At 53.4% G+C, this 17,367-nt stretch overlaps 4 protein-coding genes across 4 annotated transcripts; all 4 read right to left on the bottom strand.

Annotated features, from left to right (window-relative positions):
* Positions 1 to 1,531: 1,531 nt before the first annotated feature.
* Positions 1,532 to 5,705, bottom strand: PG985_000813 (phospholipid-translocating P-type ATPase; the record flags this gene model as incomplete). The annotated part of the gene is made up of 3 exons (XM_066820582.1): positions 1,532 to 1,703; positions 1,781 to 2,448; positions 2,511 to 5,705. 3 exons carry the CDS (start codon positions 5,703 to 5,705, stop codon positions 1,532 to 1,534), a joined length of 4,035 nt encoding a protein of 1,344 aa, XP_066691461.1.
* Positions 5,706 to 8,167: 2,462 nt separating this feature from the next.
* PG985_000812 (uncharacterized protein) lies at positions 8,168 to 9,265 on the bottom strand (the record flags this gene model as incomplete). The annotated part of the gene is made up of 1 exon (XM_066820581.1): positions 8,168 to 9,265. One exon carries the CDS (start codon positions 9,263 to 9,265, stop codon positions 8,168 to 8,170), a length of 1,098 nt encoding a protein of 365 aa, XP_066691460.1.
* A 1,097-nt stretch (positions 9,266 to 10,362) lies between these two features.
* On the bottom strand, positions 10,363 to 12,297 carry PG985_000811 (uncharacterized protein; the record flags this gene model as incomplete). The annotated part of the gene is made up of 3 exons (XM_066820580.1): positions 10,363 to 10,436; positions 10,496 to 11,800; positions 11,910 to 12,297. The coding sequence occupies 3 exons, from the start codon at positions 12,295 to 12,297 to the stop codon at positions 10,363 to 10,365; spliced, it is 1,767 nt and encodes a 588-aa protein (XP_066691459.1).
* Positions 12,298 to 14,547: 2,250 nt separating this feature from the next.
* On the bottom strand, positions 14,548 to 15,997 carry PG985_000810 (uncharacterized protein; the record flags this gene model as incomplete). Its single annotated transcript, XM_066820579.1, has 2 exons — positions 14,548 to 15,254; positions 15,310 to 15,997. The coding sequence occupies 2 exons, from the start codon at positions 15,995 to 15,997 to the stop codon at positions 14,548 to 14,550; spliced, it is 1,395 nt and encodes a 464-aa protein (XP_066691458.1).
* Positions 15,998 to 17,367: the final 1,370 nt, after the last annotated feature.

Raw genomic sequence — 17,367 nt, 5'->3', positions numbered from 1 at the left:
TCAAGATATCTGTGATCGGCGGATAGGGAGTCTGGAGCGATTGCTTCCTCTTCTCTCTCCCGGCTTTGGACTCATGCTAAATGCTTCACAAGCTGCCCATACCCAACATCACAATGACTAGAAAAATGTTCTCGAAGATATGTGAGGGAGACTTGTTCTCATCATTTTGAATTCTTTTCCTGTGACTCGCGTTGCGTGACAAACGTGCAGGCTACAAGAGGACTCCGCCTTCCCCAAAATATACGAGCTACCCCTATCCTAAGTCGTGGCAGGTCCGAATAGGGGTAGCTCGTATCTTGATTTTGCGAACGGCTAGATTTTGCCCATTGGGTACCTGGCAGTGCTGAATAACATCGTTTTGACTTTATATGCCCATTATGAACCCACTTCCAAGTACATTTGTATAAATTGCAGGACTTGAAGTTTTGTCATCATCCGCCACCAATCCTCGCCCCTCGCGGCAGCTGTCAAACCCTTTCTCGCTCTATTGATACTCCATATAGTTTCAACATGCATTTGGCGTCTACACCTCTGATTGGGCTTTTTTAACAAGTGTTTGGCACATAGCTAACATGGGTCCGAGACGTGTTAGCATTTCCGGAATTGAGTCTAGAGGGGAGGGGGCGCTCACTCCGGGGGTGGGTTGTGTGATGTTGCAGTCAACGAACGGAAGACCTGCCCTGAAGCGATTCTGGGCATGTACACACACAAGGAATCTGAGACACCAATCATAGCGTGTCCTACTGTGACGGTGGGGGTACCAGGTTGGACGAAAAGAGGGAAGACGACCAGTTGAATATGCCGCACAAAATGCAACCCCCATCTCCCAAAAGCCCAGGGGCTGGCTGCTTTGGTACACGATCTGATTATATGAGCACATTGATCAAGGCCGCAAGCGATGTGTAAGATGGATGTCAGTACCCAAGTTGATGTATGAGAACACTCCACGACAACTTGGACGAACGCCTTTCATTGCCCCTTTTCCAGCACTTGACACATAACTCCTACACTCCATGCCGGCTATAGCCTACTTACACCGCCTGAACAAGTATGTATACGAGTTGAGAAATGCCAAACCTCATTAAAACATCTTCGAGCACACGCAAGGGGATAAACCTTCACAGCAATTCACTTCCATGACATGAGGGAGGGACAGTCCAAGCAGGTGAATACCGATGCATTCGGGCCGGCGACTTCCATGCCCAAACCCCAATTGCCGCTCGGACCCGGGAAAGAACATACACTTGCAGTAATACGTCAAGCCCCTGCGAGAATAAACCGGTCAAGTCTCCTTAAGAATAAGCAATTCCACAGAATATTATTCCAGTGGTATGCGTGAATTCCGCTGTTGCAATCTGGGACGATCAAGACAGGTGCTGTTAATGGAGAAAGTACGGTTTATTCCTGCGGCCGCCTGTCGTTTGATATCTTATATTCTTCCGTCTTCCTCATCTCCAATCCAAAATAAATAAAAAGTCATACATCAATAATTTGTCGTCCCCCCTATAAACCCAGCCAACTACTGCTGCTGCTACCTTTGCTGCGTCGGCATCTCGCCATACCTTCCACGGCCCTGTGTAGTATCGTACGCGTTGATAACGCGCGTTTGACTTTCGTCCGCCGCGCTGAAAGCGTAGCCACGTTGTTTGCGCATGCGTTGGACTTGGCGCACTTTGCGAATAGCTTTTTGGAATTGTTCCATTCTGTCAAGCCATGTTAGTATTTTTGAAGGCAAGTGGCGTAACCAGGCAACTAGGGTAAACGGAGGAGGGAAACGTACCTTGGTCTATAATCCTGAATGTTATACTTCTGGATCTCTTGGATGTGATGGTACGTCTGCGGGCGATACATGCGCTTGGCATACTTCCAGGCAAAGTCGCGGAGCAGGCACAGGACCGACAAAACCACTGTCTGGAGCCAGAAGACGGGCGACGAGAAGAGCTTGGGCACGAGGCCCTCGTACTCGGTCGAGAAGTGCAGCATGGGCGCCACGGTACCGTAAACGGCGATGAAGACGTACCAGAAGGCCATGCTACCCGGGATGGCCAGAATGTGGTACTTGGTCCAGTTGTTGGTGACCAGGGCGGCCTTGCCAAGGACAGTGGCCAGCACCGCGCCGTAGAGAGCGGTACCCCACACCCAGTGACCAGCAGTGGTCCCGTCGCCGAGGAAGATGTCGCCATACCAAATGAGTTCACAGCCGCCGTAGAGGATGAGGGAATGGTACATGGCGCTAAGGATCCATTGTGAGAAGACTTTCAACGTGAAGAACTGGTTCTGTTGGCCAATGCTGTAAAGCTGTGGGTATCGGTCCAGCAGTCGAGCCGAAATGAACTGGTCAAGAATACCAAGAACCAGCGGCGGTAGAACGGTATAGAAGACGTTGTAGAAGGAGAGAGTCCATGACTCGTAAATGACGGCACCAGAAAAGACGTTTTGGAACGTGTACTACGGCCAGCAATTAGCATGAGACAAAAAGGGCGAGCATTTGCAATATGTTGCACACTTACCCAGAACTGTGTCAGGTACAACGTGATGTTCTTGTAAAAGGAGAACAGGATAGTCTTGCTCACACGCTGGTAGCTCCAAGCGCCGTGTACGAGTGTCAGTTTACGCAGGTATCGGAATTGCGCAATCGAGAGATCGGCGCTACGCGCTGCTTGGAGACCTTCGAGACCGCTGATACCAACACCGATATGGGCGGCCTGGATCATAGAGACGTCATTGGCTCCGTCGCCAATGGCCAAGAGGATTTCGGGCGAGAACTTCTTAACCATCTTGACCACCAAAGCCTTTTGCAGAGGGGAAACACGGCAACAGATAACCGCTTTGCACATGACAGCCAGATCATAGAACATCTTTTCCATGTCCTTCTCCAGCGCATAGGTAAGCGACTTTCCATCGATAACAAGTGCGAGTGTATCCATCTCTATCGCGCCTTCAGCGTTGTTCCGGATGGCCTCGAGCTTTTTCTGGATGTTGTCGCGGGTCATGGCAGCGGTCTCTTCGTTGATGATCAACAGAGTCATGTCCTCGCTTAGCAGTTTGGAGCTCATGCCAATGTTGATAGCAGTCTCTTGCCGGTCTCCTGTCAGAACCCACACCTTGATGTTTGCCTGTTGCAGAGTGTGGATCGTTTCGGGAACGCCGTCCTGAAGTCGGTCCTCGATAGCCGTCGCACCCAGGAGGTAAAATTCGCGCTCAATCAATTCGGCCGCCTTTTCCAACTCCTCGGCTCGGTTTCCGCCGACTGTCGTTTGGGCCTTGTCAAAGACGGCATACCATTCCCGGAACTCGGTTTCGGGGATCTCTCGCATGGCCAAGCACAGCGTGCGCAAACCTTCGGCGGCGTACTCTTCGAGATGCAAAAGGGTCTGGTCCACATGGGGGTTGTTGTCGTTGAGCCGTTCCAAAATGACAGTATCGGCACCCTTGCAGTAGCAGCGAATCTTCCCATCCGGGCATCGATAAATGGCAGACATTCGCTTTCGCGTGGAGTTGAATTCGCACACAGCCAGGAGCTCGTATTCGTATTCTTGGCCTCCGACTTCGATGATCACGGCCCTGGGCTTGCGGGCCACGAAAGTGTATCCCATGGTCACCGCACCTTGCACCAGAGCTCCCTCGTCAGGGGAAGCTGCCTGATACTTGATCTTGCCACCCTTGGACTCATCTCGCTCGGGAATAACAGTGTGACATGTCGCAAGTAAAGCCAGGAAGTGGTGGATGGCAACAGAGGACTCGTGAGATTTCAGGTTTTCCGCAAGGCGTTTGAAATCGTGGATTCCCACCTCTACTCCATCTTGGAATGTTGCTCGGCGATCCTCCGGTACGTCTTCGGCATATTGGATGCCACCAATGGTCAACTGCTTGAACTCCATCATGTTGCAGGTCAAGGTGCCTGTCTTGTCGGAGAATACAAAGCCCACCATACCCAACTCCTCGACCAGACTCGACGTTCGGCAATTCGCTGGCGTGTTGGTCGGCTCGTGGTAGATGTCCAGATCATCATTGATTAGAATACCATGCCAGTACTTGACCATTTCGACTGTAACGAACAGAGAAATGGGCACCAGAGCTGAGAACAGAACCCAGTATGTAACGAGATCTTTGAGAATAGTCTGGACGACGACGCTAGCACCGTTCAAGGGGTCCAATTGGAGATATGGGATCTGGTCGGCTCGCGTGGAGCGCCAGATGAGCTCGCCGATGGTACAGATAATGCTGAGAACAAGCAAGATACCCACCAGTGCCAACACAAGCTTGTTGAGCTGGCGCTCGACCTTGGTCCGCTTGATGGGAGTCGCTGTTGCGTTGCGCATAAGCTTCGTCTCGTGACCAGTGAACACCACGATGCCGTGGATCCAAGGGGTGTTTCGCAAGGTGGCACCACGTAGCAACAGCTGCTCGGGCGTTAGGGGTAGCTCCTTCTCTCCGCCGCCTGCCTGCATGGTCAAGGTCGCCTCGTACGTGTACAGGCTGCTGTTTGGCTGTTCAGACCGGATCCGGCCTCCAAGCCTACTGAGCTCCGAGGGGCTAACCATGGTGGAAGTCTCCGGCAGCGCCTGCTTGATCTTCAGGTTGGTCTCTCCGTCCAAGTTGGCGGTTTCGATGTAGCAAAGTCCCTCGGGCTCGGAACTGGCAAGGATTACCAAATCGGCAGGAAACGGTTCCTCCGACTCAACCCGCACGATATCGCCTACGGCCACGTTGATCCATTTTGTGTCCTCAAAGGTTGAGCCGCGCAATATCCTGGCTTTAGAATTGTTGAGCGCGCTGTCCGCCTGTTTTCTCCTGTAATCTTCCACTAGCTCTTTACCCGCCGATACCAGCAACACCACGATCAGAGGCCCAATGGTCGTGTATCGGTTCGTTGGCGAGAGCCCGGGGATCTGTTGGAGCGCAGCTGTGAACAAGAAGAAAACGTTGGCGAATTTGGAGAACTGCTCAAAAAGGAACTTTGGTAAAAAGGTGACGACGTTGTATTTGGCCGTCGAGACATGGTTGTCGGCGTATTTGGGGATGGCGTTCTCAGGTGGGTTGTTGAGGTGGATAACTCGGGGCCCCAGTGTCGCAGGATCCGGCTTCCCTCCCCCAAATCCAAACTTGAAGTTCTTGAGGTCAAATCCTTTGTTTTGCTTCGGCGGCGGCACGGCCGTCGAATCCTGCCTCGCCCGTCCGCCGGGCTCCGTCAGCGGCAGGTCCATCTCAGAGTAGCCCTGGCCCATGCCCATCATGTTCTTGGCCTTTCCCAGGATTCCACCGCCTAAACTGAGGATGCTGTTACGATTCCTCGCGTTATTGCGGTTCAATTCGTCCTGGCCCCCTCCTCCATGCTGGTAGTAGGAATGGCTGTCGTCTGGATAGTCGTCGAAGTCGTCGGCATACCTCGAGTAATTATTCAGGCCCGAGGTCTGGCTATATTGCCGGTCTGCATCACTCATGTAGGGAGGTCGCTGTCCTGCAGGTGCGCCTGGCGGGGGGTTCTTGACGGAAGGATGTGTGGTTTCGCTGCCACCGATGAAATCATCATACGAGACGGAGGGGCGGGAGGCGTCATGCTCGTAGGCGCGCAAGAGCTCGTCATCGTTCAGCGGCGGCGGCTGCCCTCCTCCGTAGGCGGGCCCGTCGTCCAGATCGAGCAACAGGTCATGGTTGTCGTTCTTTGAGCCGGACGAGCCCCCAGGAGGCGCTCTTCCAGACATGACCGAGTCGCGACAATTCCGGGCGGAGCGGTCGAAGGAATGGAAGTCGTCAGGTTATGGAGAGGACAAAAGCTCGGCGGGACGCATACGGAATGCTCGTGTTGTATTCTAATGGGTAACGAATGGCTCGAAGATTAAGTTGTCTCGGCAGCGGGCGTGACAGGAAATTAGGTGCAGTATGGCGCGCAATCAATGCTGGATTGAATTAAAGAAAAGTAGGCCGCGGCGTTCGCAGTCTACTCTTTTGGAGGGTTAATCTGTCGTCGATGTTTCGAGGGAGGGTCGGGAAGAAATGGAGAGGAGTCTTCAAAAGACAAAACGGGTAGTAAACGAGAATGCGTAAAACATCAAAACCATACACAACTGGAATACAATGACGGGGATGGTTGGTACTTGCTCTGCTCTTTCTCTTTCATGGCACGCATTTGACAGGATGGATCAAGGGTCGGGGCAGGAGCGAGTAGGTACTGTAGGCAGGCGAAAGAAAGACTGGTAGGTAGGGTCTGGTATTGGCATGAGCTAACACATGGGACCCGTCTGAAGTTGGGCGAGCTCCAAATGCTGGCTGGCTAGTAATGCTAGCAATGCTCGTGTTGGAGTACATGCCGCGCCGCACAGCTGCTACGGGGGGCCACCTAGGTCAGCAGCAGGGGCGCTAGGTACCTGCTAAGGCCAGGAAAAGTACCGGCGGAAGCCTCAAGTCTCCGTCGTCCCGTATTAAAAGGGCTCTTCGCATGCCTTGCAACGCTGCACAGCCTTCTGCATCCAGCCAGTCACGATGAGGGCGTGCAGCGCAGGATTGCGCCCTTGGCAGCGACTTTGCGACTTGAACATGTAGCACAAGCAGCGTGCTCGTACGTACGCACCGCACGCACAGCCTTCCAGTATGCTGCCTCTGGCCATTGATGAAGCGTCTGCAATTGATTGCCTGCATTCCATTCCGTAGTCCCCAGCCTGCAATCCGCTGTCCGCCTTGCTACCGTAACGCGCAACGTCGTCCTGCCCGCCGCAGCATGGGCCAGAATTGAGAAAAAAGCGAGGGCCGTCGTCATACCAGTCAGTGACCAATGCAATGCAAGACCAGCCACTTTCCAACAAGACCCCTGACTAGCATTTCTAGGCCAGTCATTCATTCGCTGACTGATGGAGTTGCCGCATGTTTCAACAGGCCAAAGACCTGTTTTTTTGCGCGAGTCTCACTTTTTACTTGCCTTCAAGTGCTACTGCCAACGTCCAACCGATCAGGCAGATTGACATGCAGGCTGTAAGGTTGTGTGCATTTTCGCGGCAAGTCTGAATTATTTACCCGTTGAACGAAACGATCCCTACATCAGCCAACAGACGACAGACAACGCATCAAGGGCCGCACAGGCAGGAGCTAGGTATCTCTTAAGCTGAATACCTAGTTGTTGTTGTCTGTTGTTGTCGTCGTCAGATCCACAGTTCAAATGACTTTGGAGCACTAGCAGTCTGGGATGGACCATATTTAACCTTAGCACCTACCTCCGACGTGGTATAGCTCCAGCCAGGCAGTTCACGGAGCAGAACACGGAGGTAAGGTTGACAAACATTAATAAGGTTACCTAGTAAAGGCCAAGCCGCCAAGTCCAGGTAGCCGAGCTGAATGGCTGGCTGCTCGTCTGAAGATGCAGGCAAGACCGCCTACAGCCAGCATCAATCAGCCACCTCATCGTCTTCCGTAACGTGCCAGAAGAATGTGGAGGGGGGCGGGCATGAGGCTTTAGCCAAACGGCGCTGCATCGCCAGCTGTGCTTTTTTACGTTGCGGGCCGGTTCGGTCTCAACGGTAATTTCGGGAGTGCCCCAGTCGTCCAGTAAAGGTATCCTTAAAAAATCGCGACATTTGACCTCCCTACCAAGAACCGTTGTAAATAGTGGGAGGTGGTGCATTAAGTAAACAAAACACTAGCTGTGCGATCTGGGCCAGCAGCTGTCCATCCGATCGACCGTCTCTTGGCGCGTTTGGAACAGTTCCCACAAACTCCCGATAGGCATGCGAACGAGCGAACTTCGCCCGTCCTCCTTTTTCCCCCTTCGGGCTTGGCAGAAAGATACCGCTACTCCATAACACAATTCGCACAATTACCCCCTATCGCATATGATAGATACATGTATAGAAGGCTCTTCTCTTGGTACTGACTGACCTGTTCATGAAACCAACTGGCCTGAGTGGGGCTGGTTCGTGAATGTCAATCTGCTAGGTATTTGTTCCGTGGTCCCAACACTTTCTTGTTGCATCAGCGGTGAGTGCGTGAGCTGTACTTGTACTGGATCTTGTTGCCGTCATTGTGAATACAAATCTTTGGGGAGCTGATAACGGCCTTTCGTAATGAAGCCGTAGTTTATCCGTACAAGAGAAAAAACTTCCACGGGGTTGTTGGTCCATTCCCTATCTCCTGATACAAGAGATATGTAGACCCCTCCCAAGTATGCCGATCCCCTTCACAGCTTCTCCTTGAACCGGCCGCCCAGCACATCCTCCACGAAGCTCCCAATGAACTCATTCACCGTCCCCGGGTCCTGCCACATACCCCAGTGCCCCACCCCCTTGACGACCTCTTTCCGCAGCCCGCCGGGCCCCTCGAACCACTTCTCCGTTCCGTCCGCCAGCGCGGGCGGCAGCGTGATGTCCTTCTCGGCCATGACGACCATGGCCGGGCACTTGCACCGCCACTCCTTTCTGGACCCCGTCGCGACAAACTCGGGGAGTTCGTCCTCGAAGTTGGGTCGCCGGGTGCGGTACCAGTTGGTCGGCCCATGCAGCCCATGGCGGCCGTACTCCTGCACGTAGAAATCCACCAAGTCAGGGCTCATGAGGGACGCGGGCCCGACCCCGGCGTCGAGCGCGCTCTCGACGACGCCCGTCTGGGTGCTGAATGCGAACTTGGAGCGGCCGGCGCCACCAGCGGCGACGGTACCGCCGTAGATGGCATTGATGAACCCGCGGAGCCTCGCGGGGCTCGCGTCTACAATGCGCTCGGCCTCGGGGGACGCCAGCTGCAGCTGGTACCGGAAGCTCGGCACTCGCTTCACCAGCTCCTCGCCCTCGATGAGCCGGCGCAGCGGCGGCGCAAAGGGCACGTTCAAGCTGAACACGGCGCGCACAATATCCGGACACCACATCGCCACGCGCCAAACCGCCGCACCGCCCCAATCGTGACCCCCTAGAATGACCGTCTCTCTAGGATCCCCCAGCACATGCGCGACCAGCGTGCGCATCTGCGCCGCCACATTGCGCAGCGTGTACGCGGCATAATCATCGGGTGCCGACGTGCGGCCGTAGCCGAGCATGTCGGGCACGATGACACGGCAGCGCAGCTTTCCCACCAAGTACGGCACCTGGTAGCGCCAAGCCATGCCGAGGTCGGGCCAGCCGTGGACGAGCAGGATGGTGGCGCGCGGCGCGCCGGGACCCGGAGGCGTCGCCAGCATGTAGTGGTAGGTGTAGGGCCCTATCTGAGCGTCGAGATGCTGCACGCGCGGGTCGTTTGGGACCAGGGCGTCGACTGTGGTCGAGTATGCTTGCTTTGGTGACACCATGGTTCCTCTTTTATTCACTCTTCTTCCTCGTCTGGTAGATTCAACGCGAAGAGGTAGGCGCACACCCGGTCAAACAAAAGGTAGTACGTAAGCGGGCAATTGATGCTTGGTTGATTGTAGTACCGTCCAAGCAAAATTGGCAAGCCTGTGATTTTAGACAGTCCAACTCTTTCCCGAAACTAATGCCGCCGTACATGTAAGTTGAGACCCGGGTGATTCTCCTAAGCGAGTAGTGTGTGGCTGGGGTGACCAATCCTGGATATCGCCGGTATACGAAAGGTATGGAAGAATCAAGACGCTTGCTTCGACTTACAAAGTCCGCTTTGTTGATGATCACTGAACACAAACGAAAGCTGGTATCAGAAAAAAAAAGTGTGCATGATGGAGTAGGATATAGAATCACCAAATGCCAATGCAGATTCTGTCTGATGTTACTTACTTAATGGGAAGTCACCTCATTTGGCCCGACCAGGCCGAGGTTCCCCCCACCCCGCATCCCGCATGCGGAGAGGCGGACATCTTGCATACAGTAGTGTACTCAAGTATGCGGGCCAAGAGCTCGAGTGCTGTAATTGCGACGCTGCAACTTCTGCAGCAAATCCAGCACTCATGATAGGCGTAGGAATATAGAGTACAATAGATCTAGATGCCATACATGCTGCATGTGTTCAATGGCGTCATGCCCCTTGTTCGCATAGGACCTACAAGCTAGGATCGATCACGGAGCTGCCCAGTCGGAACAGTTATCAATTCAAAACGACAGCCTGTCATAAGATTGTTGCAACTTTCCGTGAGCTGGATATCATTCATGCGTAGCATTAATAAGTAAAGTTCTGCTCGTAAGGTCTCCCAAACAAAAGGAAGCGCCTCTAGATTCTTTCTTTCTTATGTCTCGACTCGGCTGTAATAATATCTTACACCCACCCAAGTTTGCTCTTTGTTTCCAACCGTCTATTGTTCGGTGTCTATTTGGTTCCCCTCCTTAACTCCTTGCAAACAGAGGAACCCGTGGGAATGGTATCAAGCGCGTCCTTGATCCTCGCGTATAGTATTAAAGAAAAACAGTGCTGTTTGATCAATCATCTCGAGAGCCACGCTTACTCTCGCGAGACATCACGGCCATAGACCTTGGCCTTGACCCAGTCCAGAGCGACCAGGACACGGTTGCGGGCTGTAAAAGATGTCAGTATCGTGTCTCGATAGCATTGTAGAGAAGATGGGGTTACTCACGGCTGAAGCACATGCTCAGGTAAGCACTGCGCCAGAACAGGTACGTCAGCTTGCCGCCAGAGGCAAGGTTGCCGTTCAACCAGGCAACATCGGCAACGGCCTTCTCGCTGCCAATATAAGCCAGACTTCCTTGGTGCGAGTAGTGGAAGGGCTTGATGTCCTTGACGCGACGGAGTTGACGCTCCGTTGACTCAATTTCCTTGGCGATCTCAGCAGAGTTGCCAGGCTGTACGTTCAAGGTTGAGCTCAGCTCCTGAATCTTGGACTCGAGAGCTTCGGTCTTTGCCATGTTGTTGAAGAGACGGGCAAGGAATGCGCCTTCCTGAGAAGCCACCTGAGCGGTAGGCGCGTAACCGGCAACGGCACAGTCACCAACGGCCCAGATGTCACGGGCACCCTGGACGACAAGGTACTCGTTGACAGCAAGACCACGTCGGGAGTCCTTCTGTGCGGGGATCTGGCTCATGAGGTCCTTGACCAGGGGTCGGAGAGCGTTACCAGTGGCCCACACGAGCAGGCCGTAGGGAATCCGGGTCAGTTCCTTCTTGCCATCGGGGCGGGTGATCTCGGCCTCAATGTACTTGTCCGTGACGTTCTTGACCATGGTCTTGGTCATGATCTCGATGTGCTCCTCCTTGAAGGTGCTCTCGGTGTAATCAATCAGCTGCTTGCTGAACATGGGCAGCACGTTAGGCAAAGCCTCCACCAGAGTAACCTTGAAGCTATCGGCAATTTCGGGGACCAGCTTCTTGATGTCCTCGTCGAAGAAGTCGCGCAGCTCACCAGCAAACTCGACACCGGTGGGCCCACCGCCAACGACAACCATGTGCATGAGACGCGAGACCTCTTCGGGCTTTTGGTCCTTGAAACCGGCAGTTTCGACGCAGTCCATGATCTTGGTGCGGATAGCCTGGGCATCCTTGATCTCCTTCAGGAAACAGCTGTTCTCGCGGACACCGGGAATTCCAAAGGTGGCATTCTCGGCACCAACACCCACGACCAACAAATCATAGGGAACCTCGGTCACGTGGACGTCGCCCTTAATGTCGCTGTTGTCGGAAATCTTAATTACCTTACGCTCAGCGTCGATGTGGGTGCATTCGGCTTCGTAGTACATGGCAGAAGCCTTCTTGGAGCGGAGGATCTGGCGGACGGGTTCCATGATGGAGCGGTGCTCGATGTTACCGGTCGTACATGACGGCAGGAGGGGTGTGAAGAGGAAGTAGTTGCGCGGCGAGACCACAACGACATTGTAGTTTTCGGTATCGAGCTTCTTCAAGAGGGCCACAGAGCCCCAGCCGGTTCCTGGATTCCGCGACACACGTCAGTACAAAACTCCCCGTGCTTACACTGACCTGCGCCGGAGAAACTCGAGCCCAACGGGGTCAATTGGGAAAAGCGGTTGCCAACTTACCGAGAACGACCAGAGTCTTCTTGTTGGGATCGGGGTGGAATTGGTCATCGGGGTGACGAGAGCTGTAGCCATCGTAAATGACATAACCGATAGATCCCAGGACAGAGAGGTAGGTCAGGCGCCATGCCCAGCGGAAGAAGCGGAATCGGCGAGGCTTCTTGGCAGGAGCGACATCAGCGTAGCCGCGTCGAGCTTGTCGCATTAAGCTGAGCGCCGATTGGGTCTTGGATGTGTGGTTGGCGGCGAGGAGAAGATTTCTGCGCGTAGATGACGTCGACAGCCTAGCGATTGATGCGACTGTGGGAACTGCAGAGAGCTGTCGCTGTGCAGCCCTGAGACCAAGCTGGGGACCAGCAAGACGGGTCAGAGCCCTCGAGGTCGAAGCCATGACACCAATTGGCCAAGGTTGAGTGAATAAAGAATATCACGAGAATTCTCGGGTGGAATATACAATCTATCTTTTGTTCCTTCGTGGACGAGAAGTAAGCGAGTTTCCAGGACAGAAGAAATAATTCTATCAGGGCGAGCTGCTGAGTCAATGAATGATGAGCGACTTTGCGACGGAGTGGGCCAAGACCAAGCAAAAGTGGACTTCCAGGAAAAACAATGTGTGAAGACGTAGTATCAACGTAGCTCAAGCTGAGCTGGGACGGCCCTTGGACTGCCAGACCAAAAGGCTGGAAGAATGGGTCTGGCTGGTAGATAAGAAACTTGCAAGAGGAAGAAAAATTATGTACTTGCACACGCACATGTCTCTCTCTTATCTGTGCTTCAAGCAATGGATGGATGTGGTCATAATCCTCTCCCGCTCCGTTTCCTCTCAATCAACTCTCCCTCTGTCCTCGAATGCTGACAACTTCCCATTGCCATTGGCCTACGAGTGTGTGTACTGCTCCCACATTCCCCCTCCTTTCACCCATTTCTGAACACCACAAAGTGGGAAAAAATCTTAATTTTCTCCATTGCCCCGAGTTGAGTTGTGACGGAAACTCGCGTGCCCTGGCCGGCCGGCCCTGCCAGGAGCTTAACGATAGGTGCTTTCCAGGCCTGCTAGGCAAGGGCCTTGGTGTCCGTTCAACTTTTCAGTGGGGCGCGCTCCCGCTAAAGGAGCGAAGCTACAGCGGACTGGGCTCTTGGCTGCCGCACATTGGATGGATCGCCGGATACACTTTCTAATTGCAGTTCATTTCGAACACTTGGGTTCAAGTCCTAATTTTGAGGTTAACTTTGAATTTTATATAAGAATATAAGAGAACCGAAAAAAAAAAAACCTGACATCTTATAAAATCAAACATACAATTCTAGATAATCTCCATCAGAGGGAAACAGGTGACTCCAAAGGATCGGTCGCGGAGACCCCTTCTCCAGTTGGACGCTCCATAATACAGATACCGCCTTTCTTCATCTTTGACAGGAACCTATTAATACCATAACCCATGGCCATTCTCGTTTCACGGCTTATCGCCGTGTAGGAGATTTGTTTGATCAAACTAGCAGCGACGGATTTTAGCTCTCCTTCGGAGCCTATAGTAAATAGCATATACAGTGCCATCTGAAGATCTATTTTACCGTCCCTGATCGCTCGTTATCTAGGGTACTAGCAGTGCAGCTCTTGAATCAGCACGCGCCCACTTGTGAGCTCAGGACGGGCGGACGCTACTGTAGTGGTAGGCGCCTCTGCCTAGTGCCGTACAAGCTGACCCAGAACATTGACACATTGCTGGTAGCGCCAACGCGCCGCAATGTTCTCGCCTGTGGCCGGCCAGGAGGCGGGAAGCTTGACTGGTCCTTGCTCTATCAGGTGCTTGAGCATCGACTACACGTTCAACTGTGCCGGTAATTCGGCCAAGGTAACAAGATGCGACCTAGAGCTCGATTTCATAATTTTGGGGTTTGTGTGCATACGCAGTCTTTCAATTAGCAAGTCACAAGCCGGATACTATGGAACCGCAGCTGAAAGATGAAAAAAATACCGAGCCTCGGATGAAGTCGGTGTGCACCGAGGATTTTGCATACATCAGTAATACTCGATGCCACGGAGCTGATTGGTCTGGAGCCCGTCTGTCTGCATTGATTTGAACCTGATGTGAGAATTTATGGAAACCCAGGTGAGTGAGTGCCCACGTGTACGATATTTCGGGGCTTTCCTGCCTGCAAATGACGTAGCAATCTGGGCCTAAACAATGTAGCATCCAGATCGCACTTGATCTGGCTTGGAGTGCCTGTATGATTGCACAGGATGGGAAAAGAAACGCCAAGCCGGGGGGACATGTGGATGTGGCCTCGATGATCAAATTGGACGTACAGCTCACAACAGATCCATGGCGCGACGCCGAGGGATGGCCGACCCGGCGGTCCGGTACTGGGCAGATAGAGTTGTTAGTATGGAAGGCGAGTGATGACTAGTGGGTCCCATACGGCTGTCTCGGTCGGCGTTTAGATGAACACAGATTTTGTTTGCCCTGTCTGATCTGCCGCCAGTGAGTCGGCGGGACGACTGCGTGACAAGCAAGGGTAGCACAGAATGGGAGGCTTCACCTGCTAAGTACCCAGTCACCTCGAGTGTTCTAGCTGACGGAGGCCGGCATCCACCGCAACCAACATATCTTTATCCTCGTGCAGAGACTCTAGTGTCTAGCTACCCAGACGTAAAACTGGCCGGGCTGCCCGGCTCAGACACCGGCCTCGGGCAGCCTTCCTCCACTACCTCTGGGTATATCACCTTACTTTCATCGTCCGCGCTCCACCATCCACGCCCGCCGCGCTTCCAGACCCACTCCCTCTTTTCCCACGACTCCTGTAAGCCAGCTCTCCGCCGCGCCGCGTCTTGCTGCTCCAGCGTGGCGCCGCCCGAATAGGACGGGTCGAGCCAGGGTTCTCGGAACAGGCCGATTACCTTGAGGCGAGATCGGTCCCACATGACGTACCCCCATCGGCGCAGGTCGCGGCGGTTGGCCTGGTACACCCAGTGCGCCCAGCTTTCCTCCTGGTGTGCCCAACGCCAGGCGTCCGCCGGCCCGGGGTCCGAGTCCGAAAAGCACGGCTGTTTTGTGCGGAGGACGTCGTCCTGGGGCATCAGCCACTTGAGGCAGATGATGTGAGTCTGCTCGTTGGCGCCGAGAAGCCCGTGGTAGAGAAACAACTCCGTGGAGAGCGGGCTGCCTCTGCCGGCGCGATAATGATGGATTAGCCCGTAGCGCTTCTCGTAGGTCTCTGCCTCCGCGATCTGGTGCAGATTCTCCAGCCCCGAAAACAGGATACGCTGGATTGAGGGGGCTTCAGCTTCTCCGTATTCGACGTTGGACGCGCCCCAGGCAACGTCGTGGTCTACAATGTCATCGAACGCTGTCATTGTTCTCTAGTTAGCATGTCCTCATATGACGCAAAACCGCACTATGACTTAGCAACTGGCCTGGTGTGACGGCGCTGACCAGAAAGTCGTGGATACACCCCAACTGCTCATTCTCCCAGGGGGCGAAATTCGTAAAGAAAAGCCGCTGCTGCTCTCGGTAAAACCTGAGGCGCATCGGCAGTACCGGCGACCTAAACAGCATCTCAGATCCGCGGAAAATATTGCAATACACCTCAAACCGGTAAAGAGCTCGCTCGATCCGGCAGACTTCTTGGCATGTTACACTGATGGATCGGGACCGATTGAGCGGGGACTTGTCCGTTGCTTCGTTGACGAACCTGATGGCAAGTTCGCTGACCGGAACATGGAGCTGCGTGACTCGGAAAGCTTCCGTCAGCGACCAAGATCTTGGTACATCTGGTCGGTGGCGGAGATTCTGGTCCATGAACGCGAGGACGGCCCCCTCGTCACAAAGCTCTTGACCATCATTGCGGCGCAGTCGTGAGGACTCGAGAGCGGCGATCGCCTCCGGCAATACGCTGGCATCGATCTGCCCGAGCAGCACGCGCGTCGTGATGGCAACCTCCGCCCCTATGAATGCGCTGTAGAAGATCGGGCACGACAAGACGGTTGCTCGCAGCGATGCAACGTTTGGTAAGGCAGAAAGCACCAGCCGCACAAGCTCCACCGACAGTCCTTCCACCGGGCTCGGCCGAGGGTTTCGAATCCCGTTCATTGTCATCCGCCACTTTCTCTAGTCGGGATTTGCGCCAAGGGGAACGAAAAGGCCGACTTTGTTGTTTGGGAAGCAAGAGGAGATTTGAATGACCGAACGCTTAAGCGAGGGTGAAAGCCCACGCCCAGGGCGCGCAAAGCTGACCAATGACGATCCTTGTTTTCCAACCAACAGCAAGCAGTGACAGGTTCTCGGTACCAATCAACCAATTACTGTTGGCTAACCATGGACTCTAAATCTTCAGACACACGTACTGGTTAGAGGTAGCAGCCGTTAGACCGGGAATGCGTCCATGACCCCTTTTCGATGGTTACTTGGAATATTCTCTGTTTCTCTGGCAAGTATTGATCTGATCGGTGGAAGACTTCACCAAAATTCTCCTTCTGGAATACAACCGCTCTGTTCTCTCAGTCCCAACACCCGAAGCATCTGGCCCGTAAGACTAAGAAGGTTATCACGCAAATGTGTTACGACTTGGTGCTTGTCCTTGACAATCAGGATACTCGAGGAACTCTCAGTCGGTACAGTCCACGTGTTGATAAGCTATTGGAAATAAAGCCATGGAGGATTTAACAACGAAACAACTTGAATCACAAGCTATGAACAGCTCAGCTCTCCTGTAGATCGGCCTTGAGTCCCAAATCGTATGCCGTTTTTATACGGCTTCTCCCCGTTAAGGGGCAGCTTGTAAATCACAATTCCAGCTGTACAGGTAACAGGAGAGAATGGAAAATATATATCGAACCCTCGACAATACGATGCCAGATGGAGGGAGTAGAACTGGAACGTATAGGTTTTGGCTCGGATCATTACTGTCCCTCTTTTGGTTGTAGTCGTGTTGACATTTGAAGGGGTAGACGCCTGGAGACAATTCCATTTCCCTGTAGTACTTGTTCCTTCAACGATCCATTCTAGTCTTTATCGAACCCTTCTTTATGTAACGTCCACATTCCGTTCGAACATGTGTATTTCCATATCCAGGGTTGATCCGATCAGGCCGAGACGTAATGTCCACGAGTTTCCAATGCTCGCATGGTGACGCAAAGGAGTCATTATTAACCCGTACATAGCTTTTACTCATTATCACCACTATAGGCATGACGGACGAGTTGGATTCTGCACTTAGACGTGGCAATGAAATTGCCTGAATGAAACCCGAGACCACTACACCAGCTACATGATACATCAATATATCAGTCGAGACTGGATGCACCCCTTGCTTTTCACCTTGGCCCCCTATCAATAGCCGCCGACCAAGGAAGGATGAAAGATGCACAAGCAGCCAACAAATTAACTTCAGGGAATTCCACTTCCCATATACGGCCTCTCCTTGCTCTTCACCTGATATCAGCCAGAGGACAACGACAGCA

This window comes from Apiospora marii (assembly GCF_038362585.1).
Source record: "Apiospora marii strain CBS 49790 chromosome Unknown utg000001l_segment0_segment0, whole genome shotgun sequence".
NCBI classification, from domain to species: Eukaryota; Fungi; Ascomycota; class Sordariomycetes; order Amphisphaeriales; family Apiosporaceae; genus Apiospora; species Apiospora marii.
This window is presented reverse-complemented; position numbering and strand designations above follow the sequence as displayed.